Genomic DNA, 23,077 nt, shown 5'->3' with positions numbered 1-23,077 from the left:
ATTGATATTAGTAATTATGGAATAGATTCTCATGGCTCAAAGATAAACTTTAGTACATATATTATTCATTCTCAACCAACAAGACCAAAGAGTGTTCATTCGAATTCCGATGCCAACAAAAAAAAATCTAGATGATCGGTGCGTATTAAACAAGTGATGAACAATGTCACAAAGCATTGTTAAATGATATTGAATGGATTCATGAATTTTTGCATTATCAAGAGGCTAGTAAATTAAAATAGAAAGTGGCTTTAGAAGCTATGTTTAGGGAAATATAAATCTTATGAGGTATAAAAGTGAGAATCACATGATCTCTATTTAATTATATATCAATGATATGATCATTGGAGGTAATGTTGTAGCTTACATATGCAAAGTTAAACAAATATAAATAACCACTTCGAATTGGACCTTTGAGATATCTTCTCACATAAAGCAATAGAAATGACATGGAAATCATGTTGTCCCATAGAGATATGCATGAGATATAATTGAGTGTGCATGTGCTAGGAATTTTGAACCTACTCCCACACCAATGGTGTAGAATAGGAGATTGCATGTATAGAATATTGTGTTTTCTCATAAAAAAATTATGGGAGTCTTATTGGGGCTCTCCAATATTTAACACATATTGTTGAACATTGAAAAGCTTTAAACATATTATTTAGTGTGAAGAGAACCTTAAATGAAGAAATTAGCTTTTGAAGGCATAAAACATGAATCCGACAAGACAATGTTGCATACTTGGTTTTTTGTTATTGTGCATTTGTTGGCAATTATCGAATCTCTTGGGAAAGCAAGAAATGATACAATAGCCTAGTCCAACACAGAGACCAAATATAGAGTTTTGGCTAGCACCGTTGTAGGAGTTATATTGATAAAAAAGGTTATTGATTTTTTAAGGGATGTGAGTGACTATCTTTGGACCTTTTGTGATAATAAGAATGCTTTAGTTATTGCAATGAATTTGGTTTTTATGAGTAAATAAAACACATCGAAATTGATTATCATTTCGTCAAAGAAAAGATTGATAATGAGGAATTGGAATTGATTTTTATTCTTAAAGAAGATTAGATTGCTAAGAAGATTATGAAGGGCTTCAGCAACATCATCATATTTTAAGCAAACTCAAGTGTGTTATCTCCAACATGAGTTTTTTCAAAGGGCCTATTAACAAGCATGACTCATTATATACCAAATATGACACATTAGAGCATATGGAGAAGGAAAGGCTTTTGGTGTAGATATGTGGTGATCACGAGCCATCGATTGAGCCATAGGTGTCAGAATCCTTATTTCCCATTCTAGACGCAAAAACGTAATTTATTGATTAATTTCTCTAGATCAATAATAAACTTTTAGGTTAATGAATTTATCGTCTTAAGGGTATTGTAACTCTACACTAGTGTGTTTTCATTTCGATTTTTATCGTTCCTCACTACACCGATTTTAACTCTAACCTCACCTCTCCCCCCCTCTCCATTTCTTTGTTTTTATTAATTTACCCTTATTGGAAAGAAAAAACACTAAGAATTGCATCTTAATTCTTTTTACTCGTCAGTTTACTCTATGTGGGGAAAGCTCAGATATCCTGGTCTATATAATATTAACACTGGATTAATGCCCTTTGTAGAGAAGAAGAAGAAGAATGAGACTTATCTAGCCGTACTTTGGTCGAAGAGACCAACCCTATTGTTGGATCGACCTCTCGAGATATCTCAACTCGAACCAAAGTACTTGAGCCCACCCAGTCCTCCTAATCGAGTGTCCGCTGCCTATAAAAGCCCTTGTTTGGCACTGGCTGCTACTGCTTCCGCTACTTCCTTCCAGGGCGCGCGGCCAACGAGCTCGGCGATTCCACCGCGCCCTGTTGTGAATGTAGATTTTGTGCTTCATCTGGATTGTGGCAGTTATGACTGGACTCCATCGTTCTTCAAGCGCTCCAACGAGAAATGCTCTTCCGTCTCAGGAACTCCTCGACGATCTCTGCAGGTTTGGGTTCTGAAGATCCATTTTCATTCAATTTCAAGTTATCTTTTTTGTTCTTTTACTTTTTCTAATGATAGTTAATATCTCCTGTTGGCACGCTACCTCGAGTCATTTACTGAAGATTATGTTTTATGTAACTACAGTTGGCTGCGCGAGTGTAATTCTAATTAGTGGAATTCTTCTTCCTTCTCCGATTTCTTTTGCATCTGCTTTTGCTATTTACTATCCCTGTTGCGCGATTGCCCATGATTATTTGCCGCAGTGACGTACCGTGGGCTTCCAATGCCCTGTTTGGATAAAGAAAATATTAGAGAAAAGAAAGTAGGAGAGATTTCAGGAAAACATGATAATAGTCCAACTTTATCAACTATTGTGTTCGTCTCTTTCTCTTCTTCGTTATTTCCTCTTTAACCAAAGAGGAGTTTAATGATTATTTTTTTTTTAAAAACTGGTGATTTAAATGTTTTAAAGGACGATATGAGGCAATTTTATTATCATAAAATCATTACAACTAAAGGGAGAAACAAAGTTAGAATTTGAAAACATCCTATCTGGAGGAGGGATATCCCCATCCAAGGTTTGGTCTGACGTGCAGAATTTTCTTTTTAATACTGTTTGGCCGTTCTGTTTTTAGTTATCAGATTTTGTGGACTTGGAAAGCTTCAAAAGTTCCTTAGACTCGCTCCTGTCTTTGGCTAATGGTAACTGTTAAGACATGTCCTATGAAGGAAATAGAGGTTTTCAACATATAAATTGCTAAATTCCCTTGGAAGTTTTAGTCAAGAAAATTTAGGTCTTTAAGATGGTTCGATATCTCTCCATTTTATGTGTAAGCAAATTCTTAATATAGATCAGGATATGAACCTTCATTTAGCATTAATGCATTTTTTTCTTTTTCCAGCTTTCTTTCTTAATCATGCTTGGAAAGTCAGGATTAGGGACCAGACTGGTTAATTGGGTAACTTGGATCCTTGATGGTGGCAAGTTTTGAATAGTTTGATTTGATGTGTTGACACAACAAGTACACTCATACAAATTTTATAAAGGCCCCTTGCTTGGTTTGTAATATGAGACGAGACCATCTAGAAATGCTATCAAAATTTTATTAAAACAGTCATAACGAGTTGTTGGAGAGGAGATCTCTCTTTAGCAAATCTATCTACTAAACCATTGGCAGCTCTTGGAATGAAAGGCTGAGTTATCTGAATAATTCACAAAGTTGGATCTTAAAAGAATTAAACCTCCATGGAATTGAACCTGAATTTTCACAGCAATCAATAACAAGCTTGAATCTTCTTCAGTCATCACATGCTGCTAGGAAGCTGTTGTCTAAAAATCCTGAGACTAGTAAGAAAAGATCTAATATTTGTTTCATTCGAATCAATAATCCTCAACAACCCAGAATATGAAACAAGGACCTCACCCTCTGAGTTTTTAAAAACCTCCCTTAGCTGGCAGCACCTAGGATACCCCAGGAACTTCCATCAAAATTGAGTTTAATGGTACCTGGGATCAAGGATTGCAAAGGGAACATTACGATTATTGTAATGGGTGGAACCTGTATATGAATTCTAATCATGTGAAAACAACCCTGATATATTCTGAAAATCCTTTTTGAGTACACAACCAAAACATCGAAGTATTTGTGAGTTTTCAATGAGAGCCTGTGAGGAGTGTTTGCCAGTAAAGGTCTTTGATTCCTCTTATTTCAAATGATCGAGGGAAGAAATATACAACAGGCCTTCCACATGAGAAATGTTGTCCATATCACCTTGGTCACACTAAACTAATATGATCCTTATCGTATGTTGCTTGATTTGTTAAATGTTGCTTTGTGTTTCATGCAGTCGATTTGTTCTCAATGTTCCACAAGAAGATTTACAGTCATTTGAGAGGATCTTATTTCTAATTGAACAAGCACATTGGTTCTATGAGGACAATTCGGTGGAGCAAAGTTCATCTCTGAAGTCTCTGTCTCTTAGGGAATTCACATCATTGAGTATCCTTCTTTTGTTTACCTTTACTCTGTAATATCTTTAGGTGGTCACGCTTTTCCTAGGAATGTGCAACTCAGGTATGTTTTTTGTGATCATCTGTCCCTGATTGTGAAGAAAGTTACTTTAATCATTTGGGTAGTTGTTTGTATACAATGGCCTGAGAATCTTATGTTAAAATAAATGATCTTAGGACTGTATCTTTACTATTAAATAAAAGAAGAGCAATGAGGTGTAAAAAAAAAAAAGAAATGGGGGAGTTCTTTTATTTAGTTTATTTTTATCTGTCATGTAGGAACTGTTGAGTGTAACAGAAATTAGATTTCAGTTCCTCATTCTATAGAAAAATGTAAAGTTGCAAGATTGAATGGAAGAAAGGTAAAGTGAAGGAGAAAAGAAAGAGACTAGAGAGAGATGGAAAGCAGCAATAAAAGCTGCGTTGAATGAGAGCTCAGAAATTGAGCCCTCTCTTTTAACAATCTCACTTAAGTGAAAGTTACATTGAACGAACATTTCTGCCTTTCATTACAAACACTGTCATAACTTCACAAATACAAATATGAATTCAATGAAAATTGAAAACTGGAGTCCAAATATGAAGTCTAGCTTGCTGTAACTTTATGAGAGACATACAAGTATGCAAAATGACCAAAGTACCCCTGCATCAGTTTTTAACTCTCCCCATCAAGATGGGGGAGTAAATGTCAAATAGACCCAGCTTGTCACAAAATACCAAATATTCACTCTTTCTAGGGTTTTGTAAATACATCACCATGTTGTTCGGATGATTTTACATATGGAGTGACAACCTACCCTTGCACAACAACATCTCTAATGAAATGGCAATTGACCTCGATGTGTTTTGTCCTCTTGTGGAGTGCTGGAGTGCTGGAGTGCTGGAGTACTGGCTATGAAGGTGGCTTGTTGATTGTTACACTTCATAACCTTAGGCTTTAGAGTCTTGTTAAAATATCAACTCAGGGGTATTTTGGTAATTTTATATACTATATTTTTATCTAATATGATGTTTGTTAGGTAGACGATGTCTTCATATGCCTATGGTTCAATTTTTCATTCATTTTAGAGGTGTATTTTAGGTGTTATGTAAGTTTATGTTTTGAGGCATATTTTTGTCTTTTATGTAAAAATACTTAAAACCCTGATTAAAAGAAAAGGGCGTGTCCTTTTTGAGGCACACACTCCAAGGCAGCAGCTGTTGCTCCTCTTCAAGCTCCTTTTCTCTTACTTCTCTTCTTTTTCACTCAAATATCGAATTTTTCATGGTATCAAAGCAAGATTTAAGTACTTTTTGGGCAGATTTCTCTCATTTTTGTGGTTCTTCTCTCAATCTTCAACAACCTTTTTGGAGGATCTTCCCAGATTTTTGGATTGGTATGTTAAAAACTTCATTTTTTCCCTTTTTTGCCTGCCATAGCCTCTTGGCTCATGGCTACTACTCCTAATTGAAAGATTATTGGGGTTTTGAGTCATTTAATGATCCCAATTTGAGAAATTTCTTCAATACTGCTTGCGTCTTCCTCTACCTTGCTTGCGTCATCATCAATTTTGCATAGGTCACCCAAATTTCATGCAATTGAGTTCTGTATTCTTCAATTCCTGGTCTTGATTACTAAAATTGATTGTTATTCATTGAAAATTGATTGAGATTACTGCTGGATTGCCCTAATTGATTCCAGACTGTGCAGGCATAGAACATGTATTCTTTTGTGACAAACTGAGGTTATTTGATATCTACTCTCCATCTTGAGGGGGAGTGTTAAAATTTAAAATATCAACTCAGGGGTATTTTGGTCATTTTATATATTTTGTTTTTATCTTATATGATGTTTGTTAGGTAGGCAATGTCTTCATATGCTTGTGGTGTAATTTTTATTCATTTTAGAGGTGTATTTTAGGAGATGAAATTTTATGTTTTGAGAGGTATTTTTGTCTTTTATGTAAAAATCACATAAAACCCTGATTAAAAGAAAATGTGTCTTTTTTGTGGCACACACTCCAAGGCAGAAGCTACTGCTCCTCTCCAAGCTCTTTTTTTCTTGTTTCTCTTCTTTTTCACTCAAATATCAGATTTTTCAAATGTGAAGTCCAAACTTGACTGATTTTACCTACATAATTTTACTAGCTATGTGAGCCATTGTCTTATACTTTGCTTCGACTTTAGATCTAGCCACTAGAGCTTGCCTCTTACTCTTCCAATCCACTAAGTTACCCCAACTAAACAACAATACCCAGTGGTGGAGCTCCTATCAATCTTGCACCTATCATAGTTTGCATTAGAGTATCCCAACACATCAATCTTTTTACGAGGGGTATACAAAAGACCTTTTTGAGGCGCACCCAAATACCTTAGAATCCACTTAGTTGCTTCTAAGTGTATTTTCTCTGGGTTTTCCATGAGTTAACTCACTGCTCCCACTGCAAATGATATATCTGGCCTGGTAATAGTGGGATAAATCAACTTACCCACTAGACATCTATCATGTGTCTTGTCCTTGAGTATTAGGACTCTAAAGATCATGAAGGCTAGCATTAATTTCCATGGGAGTTTCCACAGATCATGCACCCAAGAGACCATACTCCTGCAGCATATCTAAAATGTAATTTTTCTAAAATAAAACAATACCTTGCTTATCGCAAGCCACCTTAATACCAAAGAAATATTTCTGTTTTCTTAAATCCTTTGTTTGAAAATGTGTTGCCAATTTTTTTTTCTTGCTCGATTCCTTCAAGGTCACTCCTGGACAAAACAATGTCATCCACATATATAAGAATAATAACCCCAATCCTACTTTTCAATAGAAACATAGAATGATCAAAATGACTCTTATAAAATCCCAAATCTATTACCACATTACTGAATTTTTAACACAATGCTCTGAGACTTTGCTTAAGTCCATAAATAGTCTTCTTTAACCGACATACTTTCCCTATCTTCCCTTGAGGTTGATACCCATGAGGTTGCTCCATATAAACTTTTCCTTTAAATCACCATACATGAAAACATTTTTAACGTTTAGTTGAAATAGTGGCCACCCTTTACTCTTTTTTTGAAATGAAGAGGTATGAACTTATAAACAAAGGGAAAAAGAATACAATACCTATCTTAAAGGGCCTTCCTCCACAACAAGGTGTTGGAGTGAAACAACCAACTTAGCCTAAGTGTATGCCAAATGATTAGCAGACCTAGGAATGAACTTTCAATTACAGTTTAGAAGAGAATTTAAATTACATATATCAAAAAAATATCTCAATGCTGCCAGGGAGGAGGGGCTGACTTTGCCCACCAGTCAATGACAGTTTTAGAGTCAACTTCAATATAGAGGGGTCCCACAAGATGACTTTGGATGATCTGAAGCCCTTTGAGCAATCCGGAGAGTTTTGCAGTGGTAGAATCAAAGATTCCAATTGGCCCAACGAAGGTGAAAAGTAGACTACCATTACCATCATGTATTACTCCACCAAACCCTGCAGGACCGGGGCAACCAAAATCGCTGCCATCAAAGTTTAATTTGTAGTGGCCCACCGTGGGGGAGCCCAAATTGCCATTGTTGGAGGACAAAAAGAATGCGTCAGACCAGCAATCAACTGCCAGTTCCTTCTGAGATTGGAGTTGCCGAGGCTTCGAAATTCCTTACGTGTCAGGAGCCAGGTTGAAACTGGGCCAACAATATTTTCTTTCAGTATGTCAATAGGGATAGATTTGTGGTTGAATTTTCGGTTGTTTCTTTCCTTCCATAAGGCCCAAAGGATATGGCCAACGCAACATGAAATGAGTAGTTTCCCAAGCTTTGGGAGGGTAGCACTGGTAACTGAAAGAATAATGGATGGTAGATTTTGGGAGGGGTAGTGCTGGAAACTGATTTTATTTAGGAGGCTAGTTTAGGCAGTATGGGCAAAATGGCAGAGTAAGAGGACACGAGTGGCTGTTTTGAGAGAATTTTGGCAGAAGGGACGGGAGGGGTCCTGGATAGTGGTTTTGTGCCGAATTAAGGAATCAGAAGTGAGGATTTTGTTCCTACATGCGTTCTAGATAAAGAATTTAGCATGGAGAGGGGCAAGTAAGGTCCAGGCAATGGTCGTAGGGTGATTAGGTTGAGGAGGATTGGGGTTGTTGAGGAATTTATAGGCCAAGTAGTGGAAAAGGAGCCTTTTGGGCAAGGGGTCCATACAAGTATATCAAGTGAAATCCGGGGTGTTACCGAGGAGAAACTAGTAAGGAGATTGGATGCCAAAAATACCTCAGAGTTCGAAAGAGCTCTCTGGAGATTCAAATTCCAGCTTCCAGATTCAGTCCATTGGTCACAGATAGAGGCATCAATATTCCTGGTCAAGTTTGAAATCAAACCATGGCTGATATTGAAACTGCTCGGACCCATCCACCTATCGAACCAAAATTTAGTGAGATTTCCATTACCAGCATAGCATTTCATTGCCTTCTTGAACTCAGGTAATAGCATAGCAATTGTTTTCCAAACAGGGGACAACCGATAATGCCTCCCACCCTCTATCCACCAGCCAAATAATTTGTTTGCTTTAGCAGCGACTAAAGCTCTTCTAACCAATTCAGGGCAGAGATTGAATTTCCATATCCATTTTAGGAGAAAAACAAAATTCGTGGTAGCTGTATCATGGATCCTGAGTCCACCAAGGAGTTTGGGTTTGCTCACCTCAATCCACTTCACGAGACTGTATTTCCTTTCACCATTTGGGCCTCTCCACAGAAACCTCCTTTTGATGAATTCAATTCTATTTCGGATTCAGGCAGGGCACATAAATAGTGATAGAAAGTAACAAGGGATACCGTGAAGGCATGATTTAATTAGAACAAGCTTACCCGCTTTGGAGAGAAATTTTCCTCTCCAGGAAGCCAGACGACCCTCCAGACACTCAATAACAGGATGCCAAGAGCTTTTTGAAGGCAGTCCGGAGGTCAATGGGAGGCCCAGATAAGTGCAAGGAGTTGCAATTTAGCATCCTAGATACCTAGCCATAGAGTTTAGTAAATTTGGTTCAATATTGAAGCCAGTGATGGAGGACTTCATCTAGCTGACTTTCTGGCTTGATGAAATTTCAAATAAATTGAGGAGAGCTTTAATATGAGAGTTTGGTTCATTGTGAAGAGAATGGTGTCATCTGCATACTGAAGGAAGGCAATATCTTGAATAGGGTCAACAAAGATGGGACTAAGCTAGCCAGAGCTTTTGTCTAGGCGGACCATAGACACCAAATGTTCTGCAATGAGGGTGAAGAGGAAAGTTGATCAAAGGTCCCCTTGCCGAATGCCTCTTGATCCATTAAAGAAACCACATGGTTTGCCGTTGACAAGTACATAATATGACGCAGTAGAAATACAACTTCTCATCCAGATTTCCAAGGGGTACCAAAGCCCATTTGGTAAAAAAGGTGTTCAATTAATTTCCAATTGACACGATCAAATGCTTTTTTGAAGTCAAGTTTCAAGACAAATCTAGGCAATTTGGATTTTTTGGAGTCAAAAAGTTCATGGGCAGCCATTGCTGAGTTGAGGATATTCCGTCCTCGAATAAAAGCACTTTGACAAGGTGAAATAGTGGCCACCTTTTACTTACTACTGTTGAAATCAAAATACGAATCGAGGTGGCCGAGCAACTGGAGAAAATGTTTCAAATACTTCAAGCCCTAAGGTTTAGGTATATCCCTTTGCCACCAATCCATATTTGTACTTGTCAATGGTCCCATTAGCTTTGTACTTAATATTATACACCCAACGACATCCCAAAATAGCTGCCCCTGTAGGCGGATCATAAAGACTCCATGTTCCCCTAGACACCAAAACATTCATCTTCTCATCCATAGCTCGTTTTCACTCAAGTGAAGCATGCATCCTACGTTGTAGGAGGTATAAGAGACATAGATAAGGACAATGCAAATGACTTGTAGGAGGGCGACAAAAAATTGAGGGACACATATTTTGATATGGAATGAGAAGTGCATGACTTTTTAACCTTTCCAAAGACCAACTAGCAAATCCAAATCAGATGGAATTGGACCTGTAGGCAAACAAGAAGATGGTTGGTCTTAAGAAAGTGGCTTATGAGTTGGAAAATTCAGGAGCCTCCGGGCTGGTAATAGATGATGAGAGTACCAGCTATGCTCTTGAAGTGGTGGATAGGAACTTACGGTCGGTGCATCCATGCCAACAATAGGCAATGGGTTATCTAGAGAAGGATCGGATCGCGGTTGAGAATTAGTAGAGGACTCAAAATAGGGAGTATTCTCAACAAAGTTGATGTTAACAAAAATATTTCTTACGCTTAATTGCATCATAACACTTACATCATTTCTGATGATGGAAATGACCTAGAAAACACATTTTTCTTCAGCCGTCAGATTCTATGTTGGTAACGGCAGATCTTTAAAGTTTTGGGAGGATTGGTGGACGGGTCAGGAGCCTTTACAGTTAGCATTCAGGAACCTTCTCCTCCTATCTTTACGAAGGGAAATATCTGTTGCTGATGCTTTTGAAGGGGATGGTTTGAACTTGCACCCTAGAAGGGATCTCTCTGATACTGAGGCTTTGGAGGCAAGTAGGTTGATGGAATCTTTGCAATCCTGCAGATTGAGGCCTTTAGCTGCTGACAAGATGATATGGTGGCCTAATAATAGTGGAATTTTCTCTTTGTCCTCTACTTACAGTTTCATCAATGGTTGGCATTCAAACCAAAGGGATTATGAGATTTTCTTTTCATGGCATCTTTATGCCTCGCCAAAGATAAAATTTTCGTATGGAGCACTTGCCAAGGAAACATACTCACGACTGATGTGCTCAGAAGAAGAGGACACCCAACTATTGATCCTCTCTACCCTCTTTGCAACTCTGAGGTTGAATCAGTGAATCGCATCCTGCTTCATTGCTCTTTCTTGTGGAATGTATGGACTTCCATCCTCAGTAAGATGGGGTTGCAATTCTGTATGCCAGCGGATCTGATTTCTTTTAGAAAGATGCTCATTGGTACTCCCCTTCCTGGGTTTGGAAAAATTATGATATCCGTTTGCACTGGTTTCATTATGTGGAGGTTTTGGAATGAGTGTAACCGGAGGCGTTTTGATGCTAGAAGTAATTTATTGGTAAGGGTCGCTGATTGTGTGACGGGACAAATCTCTGCATGGCTCCTTACAAAGAAGCATTTCTCCTCCTTTGCTGGTTTATCTATCCTCGATAATTGGAGCATCATTGCAAAGATGCGGTGTGGAACCTAGATCCTAGTCATGCAGGAATGGATCCCTCCAGAGCTTGGTTTCCTAAAGTTAAATTTTGATGGTTCTTCTCTAGGTAATCCCAGAATGGCTGGTTTTGGGGGGTGTTATCACGGATTCCTCAGGCAATCAATGTCTGTCGTATGCTGGTCTGTTAGGCATTGCTAACTCAACGATGACTGAACTCCAAGGTCTTCTCAATGGGCTCTGCATTTTTCGAGACAATTATAGTGGTCCTCTTTACATTGAGGGGGACTCGAAGGTGGTAATTGGTTGGTGCAAAAATGCGTCCTCCCTCCGTGGCGGCATTGGGATTCGCTTCGGGAAATTCTTGAAGTTGCTTCTCAATTTTCTTGTATTTGGTCTCACATTCCGAGATCTGCTAACTCGGTGGCAGATGTGCTTGCCAAGTCAGGAGCATCCTTTCAATCTCTTGTTGTTAGTGATTTGCTCCTTGTTTCTTTGTAATTCTTTTTGTTAATATATACATCCTTTTCAAAAAAAAAAGAAAGAAGAGGAGATAATTTATCAGCAGAGTTACCAAACAAATGAACAAAGCATGTAGACATGAAACAAAGCAAGTAGACCTGAAGATATGAGGAAAATAAAAAAGTTTACATTATTATTTTAAAACCTGCATAGGAACTTGTCCTTGCAAAAGAGAAGATCACATATGATTGATTGAGAAACATGATGCTAACATTGCATCACCCTAAACATATTTGGGAACATTCATGTGGAATAGCAAGGTACGAGTAACTTCAAGGAGATGTTTGTTTTTTCACTCAGCAACCCCATTTTGCTGGGGAGAATATATACATGAAGTCTGATGAGTAATACCATGTCAAGTACAAAATGAATTAAACTTGTGATTGAGAAACTCAAGGCCATTATCTGTATGAAAAATATGAATACTGGCACCAAATTGATTCTTTATTTCATTGAAAAATTTCACAAATACATCAAAGACTTTGGATTTCTCCTGTATGATATATACCCATGTAACCCTGTTAAAATCATCTATAAAGGAAACAAAATACTTAAAACTAAAAGGACTAGGGACACAACATGGGCCCCATACATCTGAGTGGTTTAATTCAAAAACTTGATAACTATAAATAGAGTTAGCAGCGAAACTAGCCCGACGATATTTCCCTAGTTGATACAATTGATAATAAAAAATAAGATCAATTGGCAAAGATGGAAAAGATTGACGAAGCTTAGTTGGTGATGGATGTCCCAAATACAAATACCATAGGTATGAAGAATCTTTAGTTGTAAGAGCCATCGCCTTCGAAATTGATGCATCATCCAGAAAGTAGAGCCCTCATTTCTCATGTCTTGAACCAATTGTCTTTTTCATTTGCAAGTCCTTAAAAACACAAGAATTAGGAGAAAAAGTTACAAAACAATTTAGAGATTTAGTCATATGACTAACAGACAAAAGGTTGATAGGAAAGTTTGGAACGAATAGAAAAAAATTAAAGGATATCTAAAGTATAGTATGTATAGTTTCCTCCCCTTGAGAGGTATACTCATTGGCTAAAGTAACACGATGATAAGACCTGAGGAGTGATAGATTGAAACAAAGAAGACGTATTTGACGTATATGTGGATTTTCCTGAACGGATAATTTAGGAAGGAGAATGAGAAACATTCAGTGCTAGCATACTTGTGCTCACTATTGTCGCACTTGTTGAGGAAGAGGAACTCGGACTTGTGGTAGTAGTGGTAGGTGTGGAAGTCTATTAACTAAGCCTCTAGAGTAGTTGTTGAATTTCTTCTCGTGGGCCAGTATACGAAACATTTTCTCTTCTTGTTATAGTGGAACTTGCCCATGCTGGCTTTCCAAACTTAGCATGTATCAGAAAAATGGTTTGTTTGGCCACAATGACTCACTTTTTGTCCCCTTTATGCAACTTCTCAAAGATGTCTTTCTCATTTAAAGATGAGTTTTTCTGTGTGTGAAAAATTCTATAATTTCAGCTTTGTGGTACTTCTTTTGTGGTTTTCATGCTTTTCTTGAGTACATGATTTTTTTGGGTAATAAATTGTATTGGTCATACTAATTAATTTTCTAAATTCTATTGGTCACTCTAATTTATTCTGTTCATTTTCAAAGTATCATCAACAATGGGTCTTCCTATTATTTTTGCTCTTGTTTTCCTTAATTCCTTATAGTGTTCAGTAGTTGTGCTGCATTGAGACCATACATCGCACACATTGACGATATATACAAGGACTTCACATCATATAAAGTTCGAGTTCCTGTAACTGGGGCTATAATTTTGGATGAGACTTGTGAACGTGTAAGTGCACATGCATCTTATCTTGTATTAATTAGTGTTAACTCTTAATTTCTATGACGTGGAGTTTGCCATTCCTTTGCAGACCTCAGCGTCTGTGGCACATGTCTCTGATAATGTCAATGTTTTTGCCATTCCTTTTCCCTCTTGGATACTATCAACTTACTATTGATGTGTAATTTTCTCCTTTTATAGTGTTTACTAGTGAAAGGTTGGAAAGCGGGTGCAAGCTGGAGTTTTCCCAGGGGAAAAAAGAATAAAGATGAGGAAGATCATACTTGTGCCATCAGGGAGGTAATATGCTCCCTAAGACTACCCTCTTTCCTATTTTTCTTCTCTGTTTTGACCTGGATAAATCTTTTTGAATGCTTTTAGTAAGTTATATTGTTTTGTTTACTCACTAGGTGTAAAGAAATGATGGCAGAGAACATTTTTCTTTTAGATTCTTAGTCATTTTGTTAGTCTGCTCTATGTATTGGAAAACCATCACTAGAAAGCTGTAGAGATACTGTTGAATCTGACTGTCATGCCGGAGAGTTTGCTTTTTGGATCTACTTTATCAACTGGCATGTGTTCTTTCTGAAGCTCTGACAAATTCCCTTTTTTCACTACTATTCTGTTCTTTTTTCTCAATCCTTTTCCTGAAACTTTGCCCCTTTTTTTTTTAATTTCAGTTTTCTTACCTTTTGATGTCATTGAATTTTTCAATTTCTTTTACTTCTGAAATTTCTCGGTAGATATTGTTGTTTTTGGTCCTGATCTGTGATTCAACATACCTTCTATGTACGTTTTCTTCTGAAAATCTTTGTGCTTCAGACTAATTCAACAGTGACATTGATGATGGATGTAGGTTTTGGAGGAAACAGGTTTTGATGTTTCCAAGCTTTTGAAAATAGATGATTACATTGAAGTTGTAATTGGACAACAAAGACAGCGGCTCTACATAATTACTGGTGTAAAGGAAGATACTGTCTTTGCACCACTGACGAAGAAGGAGATCAGTGTATGCATTTTCCTCAGCTCTTGATTTATCGTAATTTTCATTAAATTGTTTAGATGCTTATAATTTTTTAAGGAGCTCAGTATTTTGGAAGTTGGCCGAATCAATTAGTACAAGGACTGAGTTTTTTTTTCTTTTTTAATGTTGTTTGGTATAAACTTGTGAATTCGTACAGGCTGTGGATTTTCTAGCAAGATGTGTTTAATTGCAAATTTTCTTGAAGTTTGTTTGAATGATATGAAATTGCACATATTCTCTTGGCAGGAAATTTCATGGCATCGGATTGATGAGCTTCTGCCAGCAGGCAATGATGCATCATCTCGTGCTATCAATGGGCTGAAGCTTTACATGGTTGCACCCTTCTTAACGTGAGTTTATATTATGTCTTGCTGTTTTTCTAGTAGTTCACTATATTAGCTAGTTTGTGCTTCAGAGCATTGTTACACTGTCTTTTATTCATGCAGGCCTCTTAAAGCATGGATTTCTTCACATCAGCCCCTTGCTGCTCCAAAACTGGATGGCTGTGTCAAAGGTTTGACCCTGCTTTCTCTGTTGAGTTTGCTGAATTTTTTCTGTTGTAATGTGTTAATTAGGTCTTTTAGGGTTAATTTTTTCTTTTACAAATAAAAAAAAGGTCCTTTAGGGTTACTTCATTTCAGATTTCTGTGAAGCAGGTGCCAATTTGAGTTTTTTTTTTGTCACTGTTTGCTACTCTTAACGTGTGTCGAATGCTTGAATACATGCTCCTGGCCATCTCTGGAAATTCTTCCAAGAAGTATTGGTTTTAGTAAAGTATACTATCATACATTGCTACTTCTAGAAGTCTCTGTAGGAGTGACATCAAGCTGACCCGAGATTGACCTTACATAAGCTCGAACATGGCTTAGACCTCTAACATCTGGGCTTTAGCTCAAGCTCAGGTTGAGCATTCTTTAGAGAGGTCGAGCTCAAGAGCAGATTGGTAATAACTTAGTATCTGAACAGTGAGCAAATATCACATCTTTTTTGGAAATAATGTGGAGACAACACAGCATGCAATAAAATACCTGAAGACATTACTGATAAAAATCTGTAAAAAAGAAGTCTTGAAGAAGAAAAAGAAGAAGATTGAAAAAAAAGTGAAGAAAAAAGAAGAGAAATAGATGAAGAGAGAATAAGAGAAAAGGTGCGAGAACCAGCATCTGGTTAGAAGCTTAAAATCAGTTTAACCTTATTTAATTAAGCAACTTAAGTTAATATGTCATGAATTGACCATGATGCTCTTTAGCACTAGTTTACATAAAAAACTAATCAAAGCAACAAATAACTTCAACTAAAGAAACCCGATAACATCCTACCACTTCACCAGAACTAAACAACGAAGAGGGACTACATGTACTTATATAAAAAGACAATAATACCTCTGAACTCCATCAGTTATTTTCCCTACATGGAAAATATCCAAACCAAGCTGAGTTTTTAAGTCAAAAGCATATTTCAAAACTCAAAACTTGTTAGAAAATCAGTAGAAGGGTGCTTTGGTCATTTTACCTTAGCTATAATTTCTGGAGATGACATTTTATTATTCAGCACGTTTAACTTTATTTTTAGTTTAAATTTAATGTAATTTGAGTCAGTTAATAGGGAGATATAAGGGATTCTTTCTAAAAAAAGGGAGATATAATGGATTATTTAAAGTGTAACCAATTAGGGGTAATTCTGTGATTAATTGACAATTAATTGAGCAAGAAGAACTGGGGGTCGTGCGTGACTCCCAAGGAGAGCAGTTTCGTGTGGCTCTCTTCTCTCTTTCTTCTCTCCCTCATTCACTCTCTCAAAATCTCAATCATTTTCACATGGTATCAGAGCTCTAGGTATTGGATTTAAGCCTCCTTCTTTTATTTTCTTCCTCTATTAAAGTCAACAAATTCAGAAAAGGGAATTGTTGAGGTTTGGTCTTGACTGATCTACCAAAAAAAATTGATTTTTCTCATTCTTTTCTACCAAAACCTTTAGGTTGTTGGCTTTACTGCTATTAGGTGCAGTCTAATGCTAAAATAAGGTCCTAGAGGGATTTTTTGACGTGGGAAACTCCCATTGTTTCAGGTGCGCAGCCCAATTCAGGGCTTTGTTGGTTGTGTCACCCAGTGGGCAGGTGACATCAGCCCTAGTTTTTTGCATGATCTGAAAATTATGGTTGATTAAAATCATATATTCTTGTTTTTTGTACAAGTATACCAACAAAGACTATTTCTTGAGGAGTGGGCCCCACCTACCTTGCACACCTATCTTGTGATTGAAGCTTTATTTGGTTAATTGTGATTGCTTATTGACATGTATGGCAGACTGGTGAATTTATTACTCCCTTCAGAGAATTCTGTAGTTCAGAGGGAAAAGATACAATCATAATTACTTCAAAAAGATTAACTGGTCAAAATTCTCTTGCATGGTCAAAATCTGTTCGGATATACCTCAAAGTTCATTAGAGATGATCCTCGGGACCCACTAAATGATGACTCGGAAACTGAGGATAGTCAAGTGATGACTTAGTTACTTAATAGTATTGATTCCAAGATCAGGAATCAAGTTATGAACTGTGACACAGCTAAGGAGATGTTGATCTCCTATCTATTTATGCTCAAGAGTAATCTGTCAAGGGTATATGAGTTATATGCCAAGATGTTCAGCCTCAATGATCTGTCAGAGTATTATAGTGAATTAATTGGAATACTGTAGGAGATTTATGTTTTCACCCCTTTACTACTGATGAGAGGGAAACACGAAAGCAGCATGGACAGGTACACATTGCAAAATTTTTGGATGGATTAGGACCAAAATTTTATGCTGTCCAAGCACAACTTCTAGCTTATGAGGATGTTTTTTTTTTTTTTTGAAAATCTCTTTCTACTGCATATAGCAGAGTTCTGCATGCAGAATCTGCCATTGTTTCACAGGGAGGTAAAGATGTTAAAAGTGTCCCTATGTCTGCCCTGAACACTCTGGGATCCACAAAAAGCTTTTAAAGGTAAAGGTAGTAGTACAAGGGGAAAAGGAAGAGACAGTCAAGGCTGAGGCTGAGGCCGAGGTGATAGTAGGCAGGATAGAAAGTGTATCCATTGTAGACGGACCAACTACTTTTCTGATAAGTGTTGGGCTAAAGTTGGAAAGCTCACATGGGCAAATTCTCTTACTCATGAGACTGCAGAGACTCCTACTGGGCCCATAATGCATATTGTACCTGGAGTATTAGATGAGATGCAATAGCTAGTCCAACGTATGATACAGTTGACAGCTGCTTTACTTCGGCATCTATGGCTCTAGTTTCCACTCCTACACCTACCCTAGCTAGCTCAGGTACATTAGGTCTACATGTGCGTCCTTCCTCTACTTGGGTTCTTGACTCAGGTGCCACTACTCATATGTCAGATATGTCTTTACTATTCTCTAAGTTAAAAGAGTCTACTACAATTAAGCATGTTACCTTGGTTGATGGATCCATATCCTCAGTTCAAGGAATGGTTACATTAGTTCCGTCATCTTTTTTGTCACCCTAGTCTGTACTATTTGTTCTTAAATTTCCTTTGAATCTACTGTCGATTAGTCAACTCACAAAGTCTATGAATTCTTCTGCCACTTTTTACCCTTGTCATTGCGTTTTCCAGGATCTCGCGATGAGGAGGACGATTGGTTCCGCATGTGTGAGAGATTGACTATACTATTTGGAGAGCCACTCATTACAGGCGTTACTTTAATGATACACCTTTACAATGACATCTTTGGTTAGGTCATCCTTCCCTTACAAAGTTAGTTCAGTATTTTCATGCATTTCCTTCCAGTATTTCATTTCAGTGCGAGTTGTGTCAGTAGGGCAAACATCACCAAACACTTTTTCCTCTCAGTCAATCCAGAACCAGTCGCCTATTTGACATTGTGCATTCTGATGTTTGGGGTCCTTGTCTTGTATTTAGTACTTTTGGTTATAAGTATTTTTTGTCTTTCATTGATGACTTTAGTCGTTGTACTTGGGTGTATCCCCTATGGGAGAAATCTGAAGTATTCGATATGTTTCAACTTTTCTTTAATGAAATAAAGACACAATTTGATACTTTTCTTCACGTACTTTGCACTGACAATGGTTTGGAATTTATGAATCAGAAATTCGATTAATTTATCATTGTAAAGGGATTATACATCAGTCCTCATGTATGTTTACTCCACAATAGAATGGAGTGGGTGAGCATAAGAACCACCATCTGTTGGAAGCTGCACGCACTATGATGTTCCATATGAATGTTCCAAAATCTTATTGGGGCTATGCGATTCTTACTGCCTGTTTCCTCATAAACAAGATGCCTTCTTTTGTTCTAGAAGGAAAAATACCTTTACAGGTATTGATACCATCAAACACATTTTTTATTTGTCTTCTCGATTATTTGGATGTGTTTGCTTTGCACACGTTCTTGGTCCTAGTAGAGATAAATTGTCTCCTTGTGCTATAAAATGTATGTGAAGTTGGGTCCAAGGCCCATCCCAAAATGACTAGCCAACTTAGGAAGCATTTTTCCCAACTAATATACTCAAGATCTTTGTACTCACTAATCCATGTGGGACTATTCCTTAACACTCTCCCTCAAGTGTAGGCCCTCTTTTGTGGCTCTACATGTGGATAATTTAGATGTAGGCCCTTGTTTTGACTCTACTAGTGGATAATTTAGGGGTAGGTTCTCTTTTGTAGCTCTACAAGTGGATAATTTTAGGTGTAGGCCCTCTTTTGTGGCTCTACAAGTGGATAAATTAGGTGTAGGCCCACATGTGAGTACCTACTCTGATACCATGTTAAGTTGGGTCCAAGGCCCATCCCAAAATGACTAGCCAACTTCGGAAACCTTTTTCCCAACTAATAAACTCAAGATCTTTGTACTCCCTAATCCATGTGGGACTATTCCTTAACAATGTATTTTCTTGGGATATTCTCTTACTCAAAAAGGGTATAAATGCTTTTGTCCATCTACTAGAAAGACATTTGTATATGTTGATGTCACATTGTTTGAGAATACTCCATTCTACTCGTCGGTCTTTATAGATGAATGTCCATGTCTTACAGGTCCAGATACTGTTGTTCCTCTTGTGATAGAGGATGTTCCTATTCATCCATCTGATGCTACTACAAGGAGACCTTTACAGGTATGTCAGAGACGACTTATACCTTCACATCAAATCTTAGATGCTTCTTGCTTGCTGATCCTAAGGTGAGTGATTTACACCTTCCCATTGCTCATCGGAAAGGTATGCACAAAAGTACTAGGTATTTATTATCTCACTTTGTTTCTTATCATTCCTTGTCCAATCAGTATGAACACTTTGTTTTGTCATTGTCCTCTTGCACTACTCCTTCTGTGTAGGATGCTTTGTTATCTCCTCAATAAAAGGAGGCCATGGATGTTGAAATGGAGACACTTCTTGATAGAGGCACATGGGTTTTATGTGATTTGCTTCCTAGTGTTATAGTGGTTGGATGTCGATGGGTGTACACGGTTAAATACAAAGAAAATGGTTCCATAGAGAGGTACAAGGCAAGGTTAGTTTCAAAGGGATATACACGAACTTATGATGTTGGATGTGTTTGAAACTTTCTCCCCTGTTCCCAGGCTGTCCATTGTACAAATTTTAATTTTTGTCTGTAAATCAAGGATGGTTATTATCCCAGTTAGATATAAAGAATGCCTTCTTGTATGGAGACCTACATGAAGAGGTATATGGAGCAACCCCTTGGACATGTTGCTCAGGGGAAGATGGTAAAGTGTGTAGACTCAAGAAGGCCATATATGGACTCAAACAAAATCCTCAGGCGTGGTTTGAGAAATTCAGTCAGATAGTTGTCTATTGGCTTCTCTCGAAGTCACTGTGATTACTCCCTTTTCATTAGGAAGCATCAGACTGGTATAGTGGTCTTGCTTGTATACGTTGATGATATTATCTTGTCTGGTAGTGATGCGAAAGACATTGAGGAGGTTAAAATACATTTGGCAAAACATTTTTAAATAAAAGATCTAGGAAACCTAAAGTATTTTCTAGGCATTGAAGTGGCCAGAAGCAAAGCAAGTTTGGTACTAACTCAAAGAAAGTATGTCACAGACATGTTGGAAGAATATGGCTTCTTGGGAGCTAAACTAGTAGAAACTCATATGGAAGTTGGGTATAACCTTCATAATGAACAAAGTGAAGAGCTTAAGGACAAGACAGTTTATTGTCACTTGGTTGGCAAGTTTATCTATGCTACGGTAACACGTCTTGTCATCTCATTTGTTGTGAGCGTTGTTAGCCAGTTTATGGAATGCCCACAGAAATTTCATTTGGAGGCTATATAGAGAATACTGAGGTACTTAAAAAGAGTCACCTGGTAAGAGATTGTTGTTTAAATCTCAAGATCACTTGAAAATAGAAGCTTTCTTTGATGCTGATTATGCAGGGTCAAAACTTGATAAAAAATCTACCATAGGCTACTGTGTATTCTTGGGAGGCAATTTTGTTAGTTGGAAGAGTAAAAAACAAAATGTTGTAGCTAGGTCAAGTACTAAAGCTGAGTATAGAGCTATGACTCATACAGTCAATGAATTGATGTGGATGAGATATGTGGTCAGAGAATTTGACCTATAGAAAGATGAACCTATGACCATGTACTGTGATAACCAGACAACCATATTTATTGCTGAAAATCTAGTGTCCCATGAAAGAACCAAGTATATTGAAGTGGACTGTCACTTTATTTGGGATGCTGTGATGAAGAGAGAAGTTGTTATTCTATATGTTAGATCTGGCGATCAAGTGTATTTACCAAATTTTTGGGGAGACGTGGATTTGAATCTTTTTGTGACAAACTGAGTCTCATGGATGTATACACTCCAGCTTGAGGGGGAGTGTTAGAAAATCAGTAGAAGGGTATTTTGGTCATTTTACCTTAGCGATAATTTTTGGAGATGACATTTTATTGTTCAACATGTTTAAATTTATATGTAGTTTAAATTTGATGTAATTTGGGTCCGTCAATAGGGAGATATAAGGGATTACGTAAAGTGTAACTGGTTCTCTTTTACTACTGACCATTAATTTTGAAAACAAAAGAAATATATTTCTTCATATAAAATTTGCCTGCCTCATATCACATTGAGAAGTACACCTTGTAATTCTTGATGTGGCGAAACCAGGAATGTGTGTCTGGAAAGCGAAGCACAGCTCTACTGGAGGAATGACAAAGGCTGAGATTCCTGGATCTGAAACCCAGTTACCAGCTGATAATGGTCCAGGTAAAAGCTTCCGGAGTTTCAAGTTTGACCCTGCCTACATCTTACAGTCTATGGAAGCCGCATTTGGTTCGACTAAATTGTAACTCTTATATCTAGTCCATCAGTGTCATGGTTCTATAGGTCATTGTAAATTGACAAGGATTGCTTTCGGGGTGGCGACTTTAGCTGTAGATAAGCGACAGGAATGGTGGTAAATGTTGTGCCCAACTTGACATGCAATATAGAACAACATTTCTGTATCAATGTCATGACGTAAAGGGTCTTTCTGTGTTAACTATTTGTCTACTTTGTAAAACTGTCTTCTCCAAGAAAATAGTCTGTTAATAACTTAATATAGAGGCTTTAATTAATGCTTATTAATGGCTGTTGGCTCCTGATTGGGTGATTGCTAAGCAATGGGTGTAGTTTGGGTCAGCTTAGGTCAGGAATAGCTCGACTCTGAACCTTTCGGGTTTAAAAATCTATAAAATAGACTTTTCTGAAAAGTATTTTGTTTGTAGAAAATTTGCTATAGGCATTTAGGAGGGATATCGGGAAAAAGAAAATTTCCGAAAAGAACGTTAAGAGCAAGGTTTAAAATATCGGGAAAACATCCTCTCAAGCTCTCAGCCTTGAAGTCGATTTTTTCTTTTTTCTTTTTATACATGTACAAAAAACAGTGGAAGAAGAAAAAACTATGAAAAATGTTTCAAAAATATAGTAGAATTTACAAAATTGATAGTTTTGTATAATATGTATGTTATGTATAAATTTTAGTTTATCAAGGATAAGTTAGACACAACCAAGGAAAAACCAAGTTTAACGTGATTCACGAGTAGAACTCCTACGTCCACAGGGAATGACGTCTCTCTAACTTAGAGCGAACGTTATGAACTAAGGAAGTTTGCTGTGGAGAAATTGAAGACGACAAGTTATCAACGATTTTGGTGAGAATATCTGCCGATTGATCCTCAGTGGGAAACAAGCACTCTTGATACAAATCAAATGTCAACAACATCATCTGTAGCTCAGCCTTCATCCTCCTCCACAAGTAGTGACTCTAGCACAGCCAGATATTTTTACTTACGGTCTCCTCCGTCTACATAATGGGTTATAGACTCTGGTGCCACTGCCAAATATTAGGTACTTTTTTTAATTTTTTTCTATTTTATCAACTTCCTTCAATTTGATATTGTGTGATATTCGGGCGGAAGTGGCATAGCCAACAAAGTGAAGACAAATGCAACATGGCCAATGTAGGGTGCACTA

The 23,077-nt window shown here is 37.4% G+C and overlaps 1 protein-coding gene across 3 annotated transcripts; it reads left to right on the top strand.

Annotated features, from left to right (window-relative positions):
* Positions 1 to 1,717: 1,717 nt before the first annotated feature.
* Positions 1,718 to 22,162, top strand: LOC137950288 (mRNA-decapping enzyme subunit 2). Of its 3 annotated transcripts, XM_068796688.1 has the most exons (9): positions 1,719 to 1,992; positions 3,837 to 3,988; positions 13,422 to 13,549; positions 13,742 to 13,840; positions 14,397 to 14,549; positions 14,811 to 14,914; positions 15,011 to 15,078; positions 19,630 to 19,709; positions 21,731 to 21,869. In XM_068796688.1, exons 1-9 carry the CDS (start codon positions 1,913 to 1,915, stop codon positions 21,773 to 21,775), a joined length of 909 nt encoding a protein of 302 aa, XP_068652789.1. In that variant the 5' UTR covers positions 1,719 to 1,912; the 3' UTR covers positions 21,776 to 21,869. The 3 variants fall into 3 exon arrangements, with proteins under 3 accessions (XP_068652797.1, XP_068652789.1, XP_068652780.1); XM_068796696.1 differs by lacking the exons at positions 19,630 to 19,709; positions 21,731 to 21,869 and adding an exon at positions 18,188 to 18,482 and having other exon boundaries at positions 1,718 to 1,992; XM_068796679.1 differs by lacking the exon at positions 19,630 to 19,709 and having other exon boundaries at positions 1,726 to 1,992; positions 21,731 to 22,162.
* The last annotated feature ends 915 nt before the right edge of the window (positions 22,163 to 23,077 follow it).

The sequence above is a fragment of the Aristolochia californica genome, unplaced genomic scaffold, assembly GCF_029961685.1.
Source record: "Aristolochia californica isolate CCGP_79_NKW_82.1479 unplaced genomic scaffold, dmAriCali1.0.hap1 SCAF_1, whole genome shotgun sequence".
Lineage (NCBI taxonomy): Eukaryota > Viridiplantae > Streptophyta > Magnoliopsida > Piperales > Aristolochiaceae > Aristolochia > Aristolochia californica.
The sequence above is the reverse complement of the archived record's forward strand: the minus strand, read 5'-3'. Positions and strand labels throughout refer to the sequence as shown.

Coding starts and splice junctions, on each gene's coding strand:
- LOC137950288 (XM_068796679.1), top strand. CDS start 1,913: ATGACTGGACTCCATCGTTCTTCAAGCGCTCCAACGAGAAATGCTCTT. Junction 14,915..15,010: donor ATGGTTGCACCCTTCTTAAC/GTGAGTTTATAT, acceptor TTATTCATGCAG/GCCTCTTAAAGCATGGATTT. Junction 15,079..21,730: donor ACTGGATGGCTGTGTCAAAG/GTTTGACCCTGC, acceptor TGGCGAAACCAG/GAATGTGTGTCTGGAAAGCG.